The sequence below is a fragment of the Erpetoichthys calabaricus genome, chromosome 8, assembly GCF_900747795.2.
Source record: "Erpetoichthys calabaricus chromosome 8, fErpCal1.3, whole genome shotgun sequence".
In the NCBI taxonomy this organism is placed as follows: Eukaryota; Metazoa; Chordata; class Cladistia; order Polypteriformes; family Polypteridae; genus Erpetoichthys; species Erpetoichthys calabaricus.
This window is the reverse complement of record NC_041401.2, coordinates 109,809,540-109,823,034: the sequence shown is the minus strand read 5'-3', so window position 1 is coordinate 109,823,034 and position 13,495 is coordinate 109,809,540. Positions and strand designations below refer to the sequence as shown.

Sequence of the window (13,495 nt, the reverse complement as noted above, 5' to 3'; positions counted from 1 at the left end):
AAGAGCCATTAAAAATAAAACATGGTTAAGGGCTGCATTTTAAAGATAACATAATACTCAAAAACATTAAAACACAGCCAGAAGCTTAAAGAGAGAAATTCAACAAGTGTGTGAACACTAGGAGCTACCAGTAACTATGAAAGACATCTATAAATTAGATCATATGCATCATTTTTATATCACAATATACAGCACTTAGGACTTAATAAATGGCAGTATGTAAACTTTACTACATCCTATTACTAAACTGTAACATTTTCTTTTTTTTTTTTTTTTTTTAACAAGAACTACATTTACATCCCTAAACTCACTCACTACTGAATAAATACACTTGAAAAAGAAAAAGATGTGGGACACTTACCACAGATAGTCAGAGATTGTAGAGACGTGCTCCTGAAATATAGGAGATGTGGGACCATCTGCATACCAGCGTACTAACATGTTAATTGTTTTGGAAACCTATAGAATAGAAAATTAGATTATTTCAAGTCAAACATTAAAATTATGTCACTAGACTGGTGCAGAACGAAGTTTGAGTTTCCTATCAAAATTTGTTTGGAGAGGTAAGCATAGCCCTGAAAGATATAAACAGTTTCCCTATAGATATATTGTAAATTCAAGTAATACTCGAGTAATAAGAGCTTAAAAAACTAATTACATCAGCATAAATGTGAAAATTTTAGAAATGTTTATGAACCTAGACTTCAGGTTGCTAACCTTTGTTTTCATCTTTATGGAATGATATTATCTTCATGTGTAGATTGTTACATTTCTCGGAATAGTACAGACATAGCCCTAGCAAGAAACAAAATGAACCCCCCTGCAGAAAGACTGCCTAGCTGTATACATCTGAGATCCAGAAAACTGACCTGGGCATCAATATTCGCACATTACTGTATATCTGAAAATATAAATCAGCAATGGAAAATAATACCTTAAATGTTAGGCTATAGGTTGTAATCAGTTCAGTGCATCTGACCTAAGTACAGTTCAAGCTCCGCCCTCAAGATGAATCTTACAGGCTTGTTTACTTGAGTCTGACCATCACATCCTTTAAGGTGGTAATGATGTGTGGTGCAGCTCAAGACAAGGAGTTTTGGCTATAAAGTAAAATTTGGAGCAGTGATGTCTTTTGTGTCTAATAAGGATTCCACCATAAATGTAAGTGAGGGGGGGGTCTCAGTTTTTGCTAAACTTGCTAATTTTCTTGTTCGTCATACATGTGTCCTGCAGTATGCTTGGCTGAACTTCTTCAGCTGACATTACAAGCAGTAATACATAATAGACATAACTAGTTAATTCAGAGCTGGGAGAAAAGATTTGTAAATTAGATGCCCGAGGGTAAACCCAAAAAACAGACTGGTACGGATTGTTTAAATTATTTGGCCATCTCTAAATCTGTTTCATGCCCCCACTGTATTCAGTAAATTGACACAATCAGCAGCAGCAATGGTACCATTCTGGCCAAAGAATACATTTGGTTACAACTAGAATAGTCTTGCAGAGCCAGACATATAGTATATATGGGTGGAGACAACCATAAGAGAATGTCTAAACCAATCCAACAATTCAATTTAGATGATACTGATTTTGAACTTCAAAGATTAGAGGTGTTCTCGCTAATTTGATCATCCAGAGAGCAAGCTTCTGTTTACGATGAACCCTTTACAGTTGAATAATCTCCTAAAAAGAACGGTGCTAAATGTAAAAATGTGTGTTTCCTGTGTGAGGACAGCAAATTATATATATATATATATATATATATATATATATATATATATATATATATATATATATATATATATATATATATATTTAACAGTCAGATGTAGTTATAAATAAAACTAAATATGTATCTATCATTTCATTAACCGCATAGATCACAGATCACTTATAATCACTTTTAATATAGAAAAACTGTAAATTCTTTTAGCATGTGCTACTAAGAGATTAAATTTTACTCTGGTTGAATGTAGAGAAAAGCCAAGCAAAATGACACCTTTTATTGGCTAACTAGAAAGATTACAATATGCAAGCTTTTGAGGCAACTCAGGCCCCTTCTTCAGGCAAGATGTAACATCCTGCCTGAAGAAGGGGCCTGAGTTGCCTCGAAAGCTTGCATATTGTAATCTTTCTAGTTAGCCAATAAAAGGTGTCATTTTGCTTGGCTTTTCTCTACATTCATAATGGCTAACATGGTACAACACCCTAGTACTACTCTGGTTGAACTAAGACAACATTTCAGGTTACCTCTGGCACTAAGCTAGCCTATCCCACATTAACACCTACTTCCATCAGCGCAGAAATACTGCAAAGGTTGCTAAATAATTGATTTCAAGCAGACTTCATCACTGTAATTCTTCACTGTCACATTTTTCAAATTGTTGAATTAGTGCCGTACAGTCAATTCAAAATATACCAGCAAGAATCATAACTTAAACTAGGGAGTATAAATCTGTTACTCCAGTTGAGACACTTAAAACTCGATGGATACAAGTGTATAAATCAGCCTTGTTTTCCTTACCGGCCCAATGCTGATGCATTTGGTGAATCTGTCGTCAGCCTTGATATGCTCATAAAGTTCATCAATAGCCTTTTTCCTTAGGGATGTGCTGTGATATTTCTCATATATGTTGAGAATGACTGCATAAACATATTAAAAGCCATTTAAAGTATTTTCTTGTTAAGTTCAAGACACAATTCCTTTATTTTACACTTACTGATCAGCAAAATTCTACTAATTTGAGAATCGAGCAGGGTGAAAAAATTGTGCCAGCAAATCAAGTTCTTTGCAGCTTCTAGCATAGCATTACAAACTGCATTCACAAGTGTTCTTTTTTTTTTTTTTTTTTTTTAAACTACAATGTAAATAATTATAAATAGCTTACTGTACGCCAATGACAGCAGTCCACTGTGAGGAGTATATATGTCACAAGGAGCAATATTATTTCTCTGTGATGGCCAATCGATGGTTGAGTAGTCTTGGACATACAGCTCCTGAAAAGAGAGAAGTCATGAAATCACTGCTGGTGATACACAGACAGATGCAGCCATCACAAACTTCACTCATCAGAATTATTTTTCCTTTAATAAACATGACAAGAAATAATTGTATGAAAAAGGTGTAAGAAATGCACAGAATGCAAGTTGCTCACATGGCAGATATGAAAGAATCATAGTTCGATTCAACAACCTGCATGAAGCTGGAGATAAGGGTAATGGTCATGAACTGTAGCATGGATAGTCTGAGACCACCAATAACAGTAAAGTATTGTGAGGTTTATTAATATTTAATATTTTGGAAATTGTTAAATGTCATTTAAGAACTAATTGGAGACTTAAAAAAAAAATAGTTCTCTTTAAATAGGTCATGGTGAACGCCCTAAAAGTTTTAGGAATGCTATTCCTTTTTGCCAAGTGCTGCTTTGGATGTAATAGGGGGTTTGGGGACATTCATCAATCTATTAGCAACCAGTTTTACAAGGACATTCTATGAACCACCCCAGCTAGGAAGGTCATAAAATGGCTATCTAGAATAGAAATAGAATGGAGTCTGAAACAAGACGTGGTATGAAGCAGGTAGTCAGCTTCTGGATTATGGCTGTTTAGGACTGGATCAACCAAGGGAGTTGTCTTTTTTGTCCAAGAAGGTAAATCAAAGAATATAAAGACATCCTGAAGACAGCCAACAAGAAAAATCGAGTATAACTACAAGTGTATTTGCTACATGAAACTACACATCTACCATTATCATGTTGTATGGCATGGGTTGCCAACACCCACATTTGCACTTTTTTTAATATCTTGGGTATATCACCTATAATACATAATAACTATAAGCGTAACTCTTTATCCTGCTTGTTCTTTTACTGTAATCGCCTGAAGTTACAGATGTAAGTAGATGGGAAGAAGTTCTGAAGTACAGTACCTGACAGTGCGGTAAGTGTATGGGATTTGAGACATTTTCTTAAAGTCTACATAATAAAATGAAGATACCACAACACAATATTGTCTCTAAAACTAATTACTGTTGCATTTTCTTTGGAATTAGCCCTTTGCTGGCATCATAAATATATTAGTACACACTTTTAGTTAGATTTTTTTAAATCAGTAGAGACAGAAACTCTGTCCTGGCAGGTGACTACAAACCATGAATAGCTCTAACTTTACTGAAATGCAAAATTACACTACTGATTGATTAGTTTTGCTGCACATAATTTGTACCTGCTTTTAAACTGCTCATAACAGACACGATGTTTTATTTTGTTCATTTCAAACTTAATGGCTCAGCTAGCAGCTCCGCATTTACATTTATCCTCCTTCATAAAGTGGCACTTTACACAATATTTCAATGCCTCAATATTTGCCTCAAGTTAGCAGTGTTTAGGATTGCTCGAGTGCATCATACTTGGAGTCTGATGTATTCCTGCTGTCCCTAATGGTCCAAGGACATGGTTTTAGGTCAGGAGTGTCAAACTCCAGGCCTGGAGGGCCGCAGTGGCTGCAGGTTTTTTATTCTAACCCTTTTCCTATTAGTCTGCAAGGTTTCAATGCTAATTAACTTCTTTTCCCTTCATTTTTTATAGCCCTGTTTTTAAGGATTCAGTCCTCTGAATTGATTATTTTCTTCATTAAGTGAGCGGCAAACAGAAATAAGATGTGAAACGAGCCGACAGATGACCAGCTAAATTGGAACGTCAAACTCCAACCAATTTCACTCCAACCAGTTTCTTAATGAGAAGCCAATTCATGCTGTTAAATAAACCCATTATTTAATTACAATGCTTGTTGCTGCTGTCATTCTGCCACAGTAGACATTTCCAAAACTGTTGATTTTGTGTTTTTTTTTTCTTTCTAATAATATCATCAAAAGGTTGACTTGAGAGATCAACCTTACTGAGACCTTCACCTTTCTTTATTTTCAGATATTATGTGACGGGCAGAGGTGAGCTGGTCATGTGGCAGTTTGTTTTGTGTCTCATTATTGCTTGGCTGCTAATTAAGGAAAAAGAAACAACTAAGAGGCCTGAGTCAAGTTAATTAAGACTAATTCAAAATAAGTTCATCAGAAGCAAAAACAGGTCACTAATTAAGAAGATGGTTAGAATCAAAACCTGCAGCCACTGCAGACTTCCAGGTCCAGAGTTCAATACCCGTTTTAAGTGACAGCTCCACGCTGGTCCACTCTGAGCTGTGTTTGCTCATCCAAGTGACTATGCTATTGTATGTGATGGATTTAGCTGTGTTGTCTGTATAGGCCCCAGCAGATCTTTAGATTTAATCAACCCAAGAAGACAAAATTAGTGCACAAATAAATACATTAAGTGACTGAATAATGATTTAACTGATAAAGTTACCATATCAGCAACAGTCTTGACCAGGCACACATGTGCAGGATGTGTTATGAATGATCACCGTGGATATTACTGTGCTCCTTTGCCACATTTCACATTATTCAAGTAGTTACAGGACTATAACTATAATTACTGCAACAATCACTAGTGTAGCTGTTTTTGCTGTGAAATGTTAAAAGGGAAAACCCATGTCCATAATCATATTTATTATAAATTCTCAACTATCAACAGCCTAGCCCCATTTTAGAAATAAAACACTACAAAGAGTCGCACCAAGGCCCTTCCTTACACATACCATCATAGTCATAGCTTCACTCTGAATTTCAAACTTTAAACACATTAAACCAACTCCAGTTTCCATATTGTCACAAGTGGTCTGCAGAGGATCCCTTTTCTCTTACACTTCATACCATCCTGGCTTACCTGGATCATAAAAGCTCCTTTTTCAGAGCCCTGGTTATAGACATATAACACATAAATGTTATAGATAAATTAAATGTTATAGCATTTAACACATTGTTGTACTATCAAAGCTGGTCACCAAGCCCCTGAATTTGAGATTTTGTACCACCCTCTGTAACTGGATTTTGGACTTACTAATTGTCCCCCAGTGATAACTTCATTGTACTTTACACAAATGTCAGTAAACTTGGACTTGAATAATAGCACTGTGAATATGGATAACGTGTATGCTGCGATAAAACTGTACCTGTCTTAAGCTAAGGATAAGCTCATCCTCTTCAGCTGTAAGTCGTACAGCATAGCAGTAACTCATGGGAAGGTAGACCTGCCTGCAGTGGCACCATAGGGTTGAGGGATGTGCTGGCATCCAGGGAGGGACCAGCCTAAATACAACAGTTCAGATTGTAAACTGGGTTGAGGTCACACAATAATGTAGTGTTTCACACAGCTCACAATCTGCATATCCACAATTTGTACTGTGATTATTCTCTGCAACTCTTCAGGCTAGTACTAGTAATAATAATAATAATACATTTTTATTTGTAGGCGCCTTTCTAAACACTCAAGGACACCGAACAATAGATAAAATCACGTAATCACGTGAGGCTTGTATTAAATGAAAATGTATCTATTTTCTCAAACATACCACATTTCTGGGAAAAGAGTGTTCATTCCATCCCAACTATAAACATTCAGGATTGCCAGCCAAAATTTACCCCATGAAGGAATTCCGACAGCTCCTCCTAGGAAACAAAGCAGGATAAATATTACAAAATTACACTTCCTGGGAAATAGCACCACCTTAAAGTCATCAAATTAAAAAAATGCATTAATCAATTAACTTTTTACACACACAAAATTGGAAGAAACTGGAGAAACAAAACACAGCTCCGACCCCCAAATTCCTAATTCTGTGAGAGACTGCAAATTAGTTCTCGCTATAAAGGACTCCAATTTCTGATGTGAGATATAGCAGTGGACCAAATTTTTATATTTGTTTTAGAAGATCCATTGATTCTCATCCCAGAAACTTCAAGAAACACATGTTAATTAATGAAGGATCTTCAAAGACTTGAGAATAAAGAATCAGACTCTCCTTGACAAGAAGCAAGGGACAATTTGGCAGGTTTAGAGCCAAAAGAACAGATGTTCTGCGGAGAGTGGGGAAGAAAGGTCGAGTGAAAGATAAATAGGAGTGAAAAGAGGTAATTGTAGCCAAACTTCAGAAAATAGACACAAGATACACAAGACCAGTGCTGCAAACAGAAAGACAGCTTCAAAGCATAATTTAAACTGATAATGACAAAGCATGGATTAATGATCAAGAACAGAAAGTTCATAAAATAGACTGCTTCATTTTAAATTAAAAGATTATGTGATTTGAGATTATTTTTAGCTTTTATTTTTTTTTTTGTTTATTTGTTTTTTGTTATCAATATTTTACTAATTGGATAGCAAATACAAGTCAGAGTATATCAAATACAACCATGAAAACATTACAAAATAAAAATTAATCCAGCAGCACCGACCATACCTCCCCAAACAGCAGAAGTTTGGATGGATGAGACAAGGCACAGCTGCACATAGAAAAAAAAATAAGTGGTCATTATGTAAAACTCCCATTTAGGCGACGCTGGTCAAATTGCATATATGATGGTCAATTTATAAATTCTGAGCCAGTCAAACCATTGATTTTACCAACTAAAAGCTCAAGGAACAGAAGTAAAAGGATAGACAGTCATGAGATTTCCTAACTTTGTAGTGATTGCACCCAAACTGGACAGTCTCCAATGAAAAGACAAAGAGAAAAAAAGATCCAAAAGAAGGAAAACCTCAGGAGTAAATTAGATATTATAGGAGTGAACAGAAGAATGAAACTATGACACGGCTTGCCAAAAAAGCTGAAACTTTAGGACATTCCCAGTACTTATGTAAAAAAGTACCAGAGGGTTTGAGATGAGCAAAGAGAAAAAAACAGGATCATTAGAAAGGCCCACAGCAAACTATTTACGGGGAATGATATACAGGTGATGCACAGATTTGAACTATGTGTGCTGATGATTGGGAATTCTGGAGGTAAAAGTGGTATTCTTTAAAAATAGCCCCAATCCAGAGGAACAGAGAGTGACAGATCACATTCCAAACTGACTGTACAGACATTAACTTGAAGACAGCCTTATGGAAAAAAGGCACAAGTAGCAGAGATAACTTCTTCTCATTCTCTGTCCGCTGGAGAAAAACTAAGAGGATGTGTGAAGAACAGAAAAAAGAAAAGAATGGCACAAGACCTCATAACTGACTGGAGTTGGAGATAAAAATGAAGATGATGGAATAGAAAATGTGGACCTCAGCAACCGAAAAGTTCTGAGCTCTGACCTATAAAAAATATCAGCAAGGATGACAATGCCACTCTCTGTCCAGACTGGGAACTGGATACAATTACCTCTTATATGGAGAATGAGGTTATCAGAAATGCATATTTGGGGAGGGGCCTACATATTTAACTGCTCTGCACCAAACTAAGAAATGAATGGACCTAATTTTAAGGGATGGTTGTTTTATATTTACGGAAGGAATGGGAATTGAAAAGCTGGACAGGGAAGCTTCCAGGACACACCAGCCAGCTCCAAATGGATCTCAAGATGAATGCCCAGTGGCTTAATTCCAAATCAGGTAGGGCAACCGTACCAGCAGACCTGTCATGCCTCAAGATGAAGTGTGATGGATGGTCTTTGCCTTCCCACAGGAATCAAGAATAGAGATATTTAACTTCTCCCTGATATTTTATGGGGGGGAGGAAGGGGAGCATAGCACTAATGAAATAAAACCGAAAAACAATATTCATTTTAATAAGAGCCAGCCTAGAATGGAAGGAGAGGACGCATTTGAGACCAGGAGGCTAAAAAGTCTTTAGCACTCTTAAAAATGCGTTAGAATTGATAAGAGGAAGAGATTTTGATCCCTAGATGCTTGATGCTGTTTGCAAAAGGGATAGCAAGAGAGGAAAATGATTCAGTACCAGGATGCTTGACAGAAAGAAGTGCAGACTTAGTTTTTATACCCAGAAAGAACTGAACACGCAGATAATATGAAGAAGGTCAGAGGGGCCGTTTCCAATAAACAACAAAATGGCATCAGCATAGAGAGAGATGTTGTGGAGGGTATTGTGTACAGTAATGGGAGAAATGAACTCCTAAGTTACAAGTGGCAACTGCTAGAGGCTTCAGAGACAAATCAAACAGGAGGGGAGAAAGTAGACAACCCTGTCTGGCACCTTTAAAAATCTGAAAGTGTTGAGATATTATCGAAATAGTAATAACAGAGAAGATGAATAAAGCATTTTAATCATATTAATGTAACATGTGCCAAAACCAATCTGATGGAAAACTTGACATAGAAATTTCCCATTCATACAGTCAAATGCCTTTTTGCCATTTCGAGAAAGCAGAGCAGAAGTCTGTGGAAGATAAAAGGCAGCATCAATAATGTGCAGGGGATGCCTTACATTGCCTGCCCCTTGACAAAAGTGAATGAAGCCTTTCTTATTTGGGTGAATTAATTTGGGGATTACAAGTTCAAGGTGTTTTGCCAGAAGCTTAAGCAACAAGTTTGCATCTGAATTCATCAGAGAAAGTGGGCAATACCTTGAACAATCATTGGGCACTTCGTCTTGTTTATGCAATAAGATGATCATAGCTATGATATAGTTCAGGGGGTTAGTTTAGATAAAAAGAAATCAATTTCATTTGGGGATGGACTGGAGTGTTCAGAAAATAAATTTGGGTTATTAGTGAGATGCCTGGCTTTAATCTGAATGGATGATTATGTTGGCAAATGAATCATACTTATGTAGACTAAGAGCCAGCAACTGACAAAGCCTAGCTCTGATAATATAGTGCCTGGCTCACATGTCCTCTGCAAAAGTATGAAGTTTAGTTCTGTCCTCAAATTATAAATCAAAAGTTCATAAATAGGATCAATCACACAAGGTCAGGTACCCTCAAGCGCAGCGAGATGAGACTCCAGGTCTGTAGTCTTTTTCGCAGAATTTTGCAAGAAAAATCACAAATTGCCCCTTTGATTGCCAACAAGATAAAAGCAGGGTCCGCCACAGAGACAGAATTGATTTTAATAAACTCTTCCAGAAGGGAAGATCATTTCTGACAAAATACAGGATCACAAAGCAGGGATGAGTTAAATCACTGGCGAGCTGCAAAGGATGGTAAAGGAGAATTAAAGTTTGGTCAAGGCACATTTGTGGTCTGTAAGAGATGTTGAGGCCAGCCATGTGTTAGAAAAAGATGAGGCAAGTGAGAAAGAAAGAAAAATAGTCTTGTCTTGAGTGAGAGTAATGAAAGACAGAGTAAAATGAGAATTCTGTCAAATTTAAGTTGGATACAGATTTACAAAGTGAGTGGGTGAAATGAGGGTATGTGAAGTAGTGGAGGGAGCAGTTTATCTAATAATGAATAAGCTCATATCTGTCAAAGCTTAAGAGTTGTTTAGTTACAGATGGAAAAAAGGCTGAAAAGGAGAGGAACTACAGCTAGCCCAAAGAGCAATTTTCCTTCCACCACTTTTTATCTCAACATAGCAAAATAAACCCTTTCCATTTTAATTGGGAGGATGCATCACAAGAGGGTGGCCATCCCACTTTTTTGAACTGGAAAATATAGCTTTAGTTTTTAACATTTTTACTACAGTAAATTCCAGGAACAGAATATTTCTTTCCACACCAAATCCATGTCCCCATTGTATCCCATAGGAACTGGTACCTGCTATAAAAGTAGAGGTATTCATGCATTATAGGTTTTGTTCCATATTTAAACGTAATACCTTTATTTTCTGGTGAAAATAAAAAAAATAATTGTCCCTTTATTAGTCTGGGACATATTTTTTGGGAATATATGTGAGAATTACTTTCATCTTTCTCCTAGAATCCCCCCCCACCATCCAATATCTTACCACCGATGATGATGAGACTACACTATTGTTATATTCCAAGGCACTAGTGTGAATTGCAACAACCAAAGACACTTCTAGCTGAATAATACAGCACACTGTAACCTTTTATTGATTTATTGTAAATTACTCATGCTGACCGATACCGACATACTGTAACAAGAATTAAGTTTATTTTCAATATATATACAGTAGATAAACTTAACATTATACCTTTCTTGTGAAGATTGGATCTGGCACGTATAAGGTCAGGATCATCAGGCTCAACTCCTAAAATCCTCAGAGCAGTGTAATTTAAGGCTGTGCCAAACACTGTGGACTTGTCTTCAATATGCCTATAGACAACAAAAAGAAAACAAGCAAACTGTGTTACTCAAATGTAGTAATCATATTGTTGATTTTTGGGTCTGATCTGGGACACAAACTGTAAACTGTTTTTTGACCTGTATAAATAAAGTGCCTTCCATAATATTTGGGACAAAGACACATTTTTAATGTCCCAAATTTATCTATTTATTTGAGATTACTTACATTACTGATCTATTTTTGAAATACAAAAATGCATCTATTTAAAAAAAAATATCTTTCCACAAAAAATAAATTATCCTTGCATTAATTTTCATTAGTATTAGTTAATTTAAAATAGGACTGAGGTTAGGCTAATATTTAAAAACTGAATGTGCGCAGCCACACATTTAATCCATAAACATCAAATCTTTTGTTTTTGACAGTAACAGATAGAGAAAGAGAATTTCATGTATTTTCTAAGTGGTGAAGGACATGGCTCCTGTAAAAACAAGAGATCTTCTTTCACTTTACTCTTGTGCCTTTACAGTTAAGGCCCATGATATGACTAAAGAAATGAAGTTCCATTTTCAGGTTCATGTACTTTTAAATGTAACCTGAAAATCCCTCCTGATCACTTCATTTGAGCCTACAGTATGTCTTAAGATGGTTGTAAACCTACACTACTGCACAATACTGAAACTCAATTTGTCATTTATATTTCCTCTGCATGATGGAACTCTTTTAGATCAACTGTTACTTTTTCAAAATGAACAGTTATGGGCCATAATCATATGGTTTGAAATGTCAACTAACTTGACTTTGTCTATATTGTTTTGCAATTTTATCCATTATTCAATTGCTTTGTTACTTTATTTCAATTAAATCTTGATAAATTGTTGGCTGCTCAGAGGAGGGTTCTCAAAGAAAGATCAGGTCACACTGAATCACAATCAACTATCAGCAGAAATAAATCCTGCCTTTTGTGCTAAAGAATATTACATTTACTCACTGAGCACCTCCTAGACACGTGATTTCTGTATTAAATGGAAGTTGTGTTAGTCATTATTGTTGCCATCTGGTACACAACATATACAAAAAGACCCTAACCCCTCCCTAGCCTCCAGCCTGCATTCTGGGGGACTGAGCACTATACTGGATATTTGTGAGACTTCTTATGTTTTAAAAAATAAGTTTGCCATTTTTCAAGTCAAAAGTTATTTCTTCACATTGCGGTATATATTCGTTTCCACATGAAACTACCTTGTAAAGTGAAGAATATTTTATAAATTTTGAAAAATACCTAGCCCATTCTTGTCTTTTATAATGGAACCAAGGGGTCCCTTTGTAAAGTCTTAAAACTTACCAAATATGTCCACTTGGAAGTAGCAAAGGACGTGCCTTCTGCATTTTTGAGGCATGCTTGTGACAGCAAAAGTAAACTGAAAATAATACAATTTATCACAGATTTTTAGCACTATTTTCTCAAGGTAAGGACATGTTTCTTACTCATTTGTCTTCTTGCAGTGGCCGTCATGGGTGGAGTTATGACAGTGTCCCAAGGGGAGCGATGGACGCATAGTGAAAAGAGCAAATATGAGTTTCATTGTACTTTGTACACATAGCAATAGATTTGAATTGCATTGTATTTTTAATAAAAGCCTTAGATTTTTGAAAGAGCCCAGCTACCTTTTCTTTGGCGAAAAGCATGAAAAAAAAAATACATAAATAAAAAAATAAAAAAGGCAGAGGGTGCCATGGAGCAGAATAAAGTGCCGCAAACCAAGTGTTGATTATTTTTTTTAATGCATAATGATATGGTAATAAAAAATATTTGCCATAATGTTTTGATTGAGTAAATTCACTGACCTTGATGCTAATCAATCTGTAAATTTATTATTATTAGTATTATTATTATTATTAATAATTAATGTATTATTGTTAAATGCATGCAGACTCCATGTAGAGCCTGGCATTCAGCAATGGCAGCTCACTCTGCCTATGTTAAAGCATCAGTACAGAACTTCTAAACTTCAGTCTGATTAAACTTAGTGGAACTGCCATTGCTAAAGTGGCCAAAGTGTGTGGGTGTTCACCTGTGATGGACTGGAACTCTATACATGCTGGGTTCGGTTCCAGCTGTCCCATGATCCTGCCCTGGATAAGCAGTTTGGGAAGACAGATAGATGGATTATTTTATATGAATATTATATGACCTACAGCAGAGAAAAATATATGAACAGATTAATGTATGGAAGATAATGAGAAAAACAGTTAACAGTAATAGGGTGGCAACATGATGCAGTGGTAGGGCCTGCTGTCTCACGATTTAGGAGACCTTGGTTTGCATGTTCTCCTCAGGTGCTCTGGTTTCCTCCCACAGTACAAACACATGCAGGTTAGCTGGATCGTTATTGCTAAAGTGGCCCGTG

General features: G+C 36.2%; 1 protein-coding gene across 3 annotated transcripts in view; it reads right to left on the bottom strand.

The window, feature by feature from the left end:
- lss (lanosterol synthase (2,3-oxidosqualene-lanosterol cyclase)) overlaps positions 1 to 13,495 on the bottom strand; it is a 49,853-nt gene that overhangs the window by 19,696 nt on the left and 16,662 nt on the right. For all 3 annotated transcript variants that reach the window (XM_028807258.2, XM_051930600.1, XM_051930601.1), the window contains 6 exons: positions 10,992 to 11,113; positions 6,463 to 6,559; positions 6,064 to 6,199; positions 2,889 to 2,997; positions 2,525 to 2,643; positions 362 to 459 (listed from right to left, as the gene is read on the bottom strand). In XM_028807258.2, the coding sequence (XP_028663091.1) occupies positions 362 to 459; positions 2,525 to 2,643; positions 2,889 to 2,997; positions 6,064 to 6,199; positions 6,463 to 6,559; positions 10,992 to 11,113 (681 nt within the window). The remainder of the gene's footprint in view (positions 1 to 361; positions 460 to 2,524; positions 2,644 to 2,888; positions 2,998 to 6,063; positions 6,200 to 6,462; positions 6,560 to 10,991; positions 11,114 to 13,495) is intronic.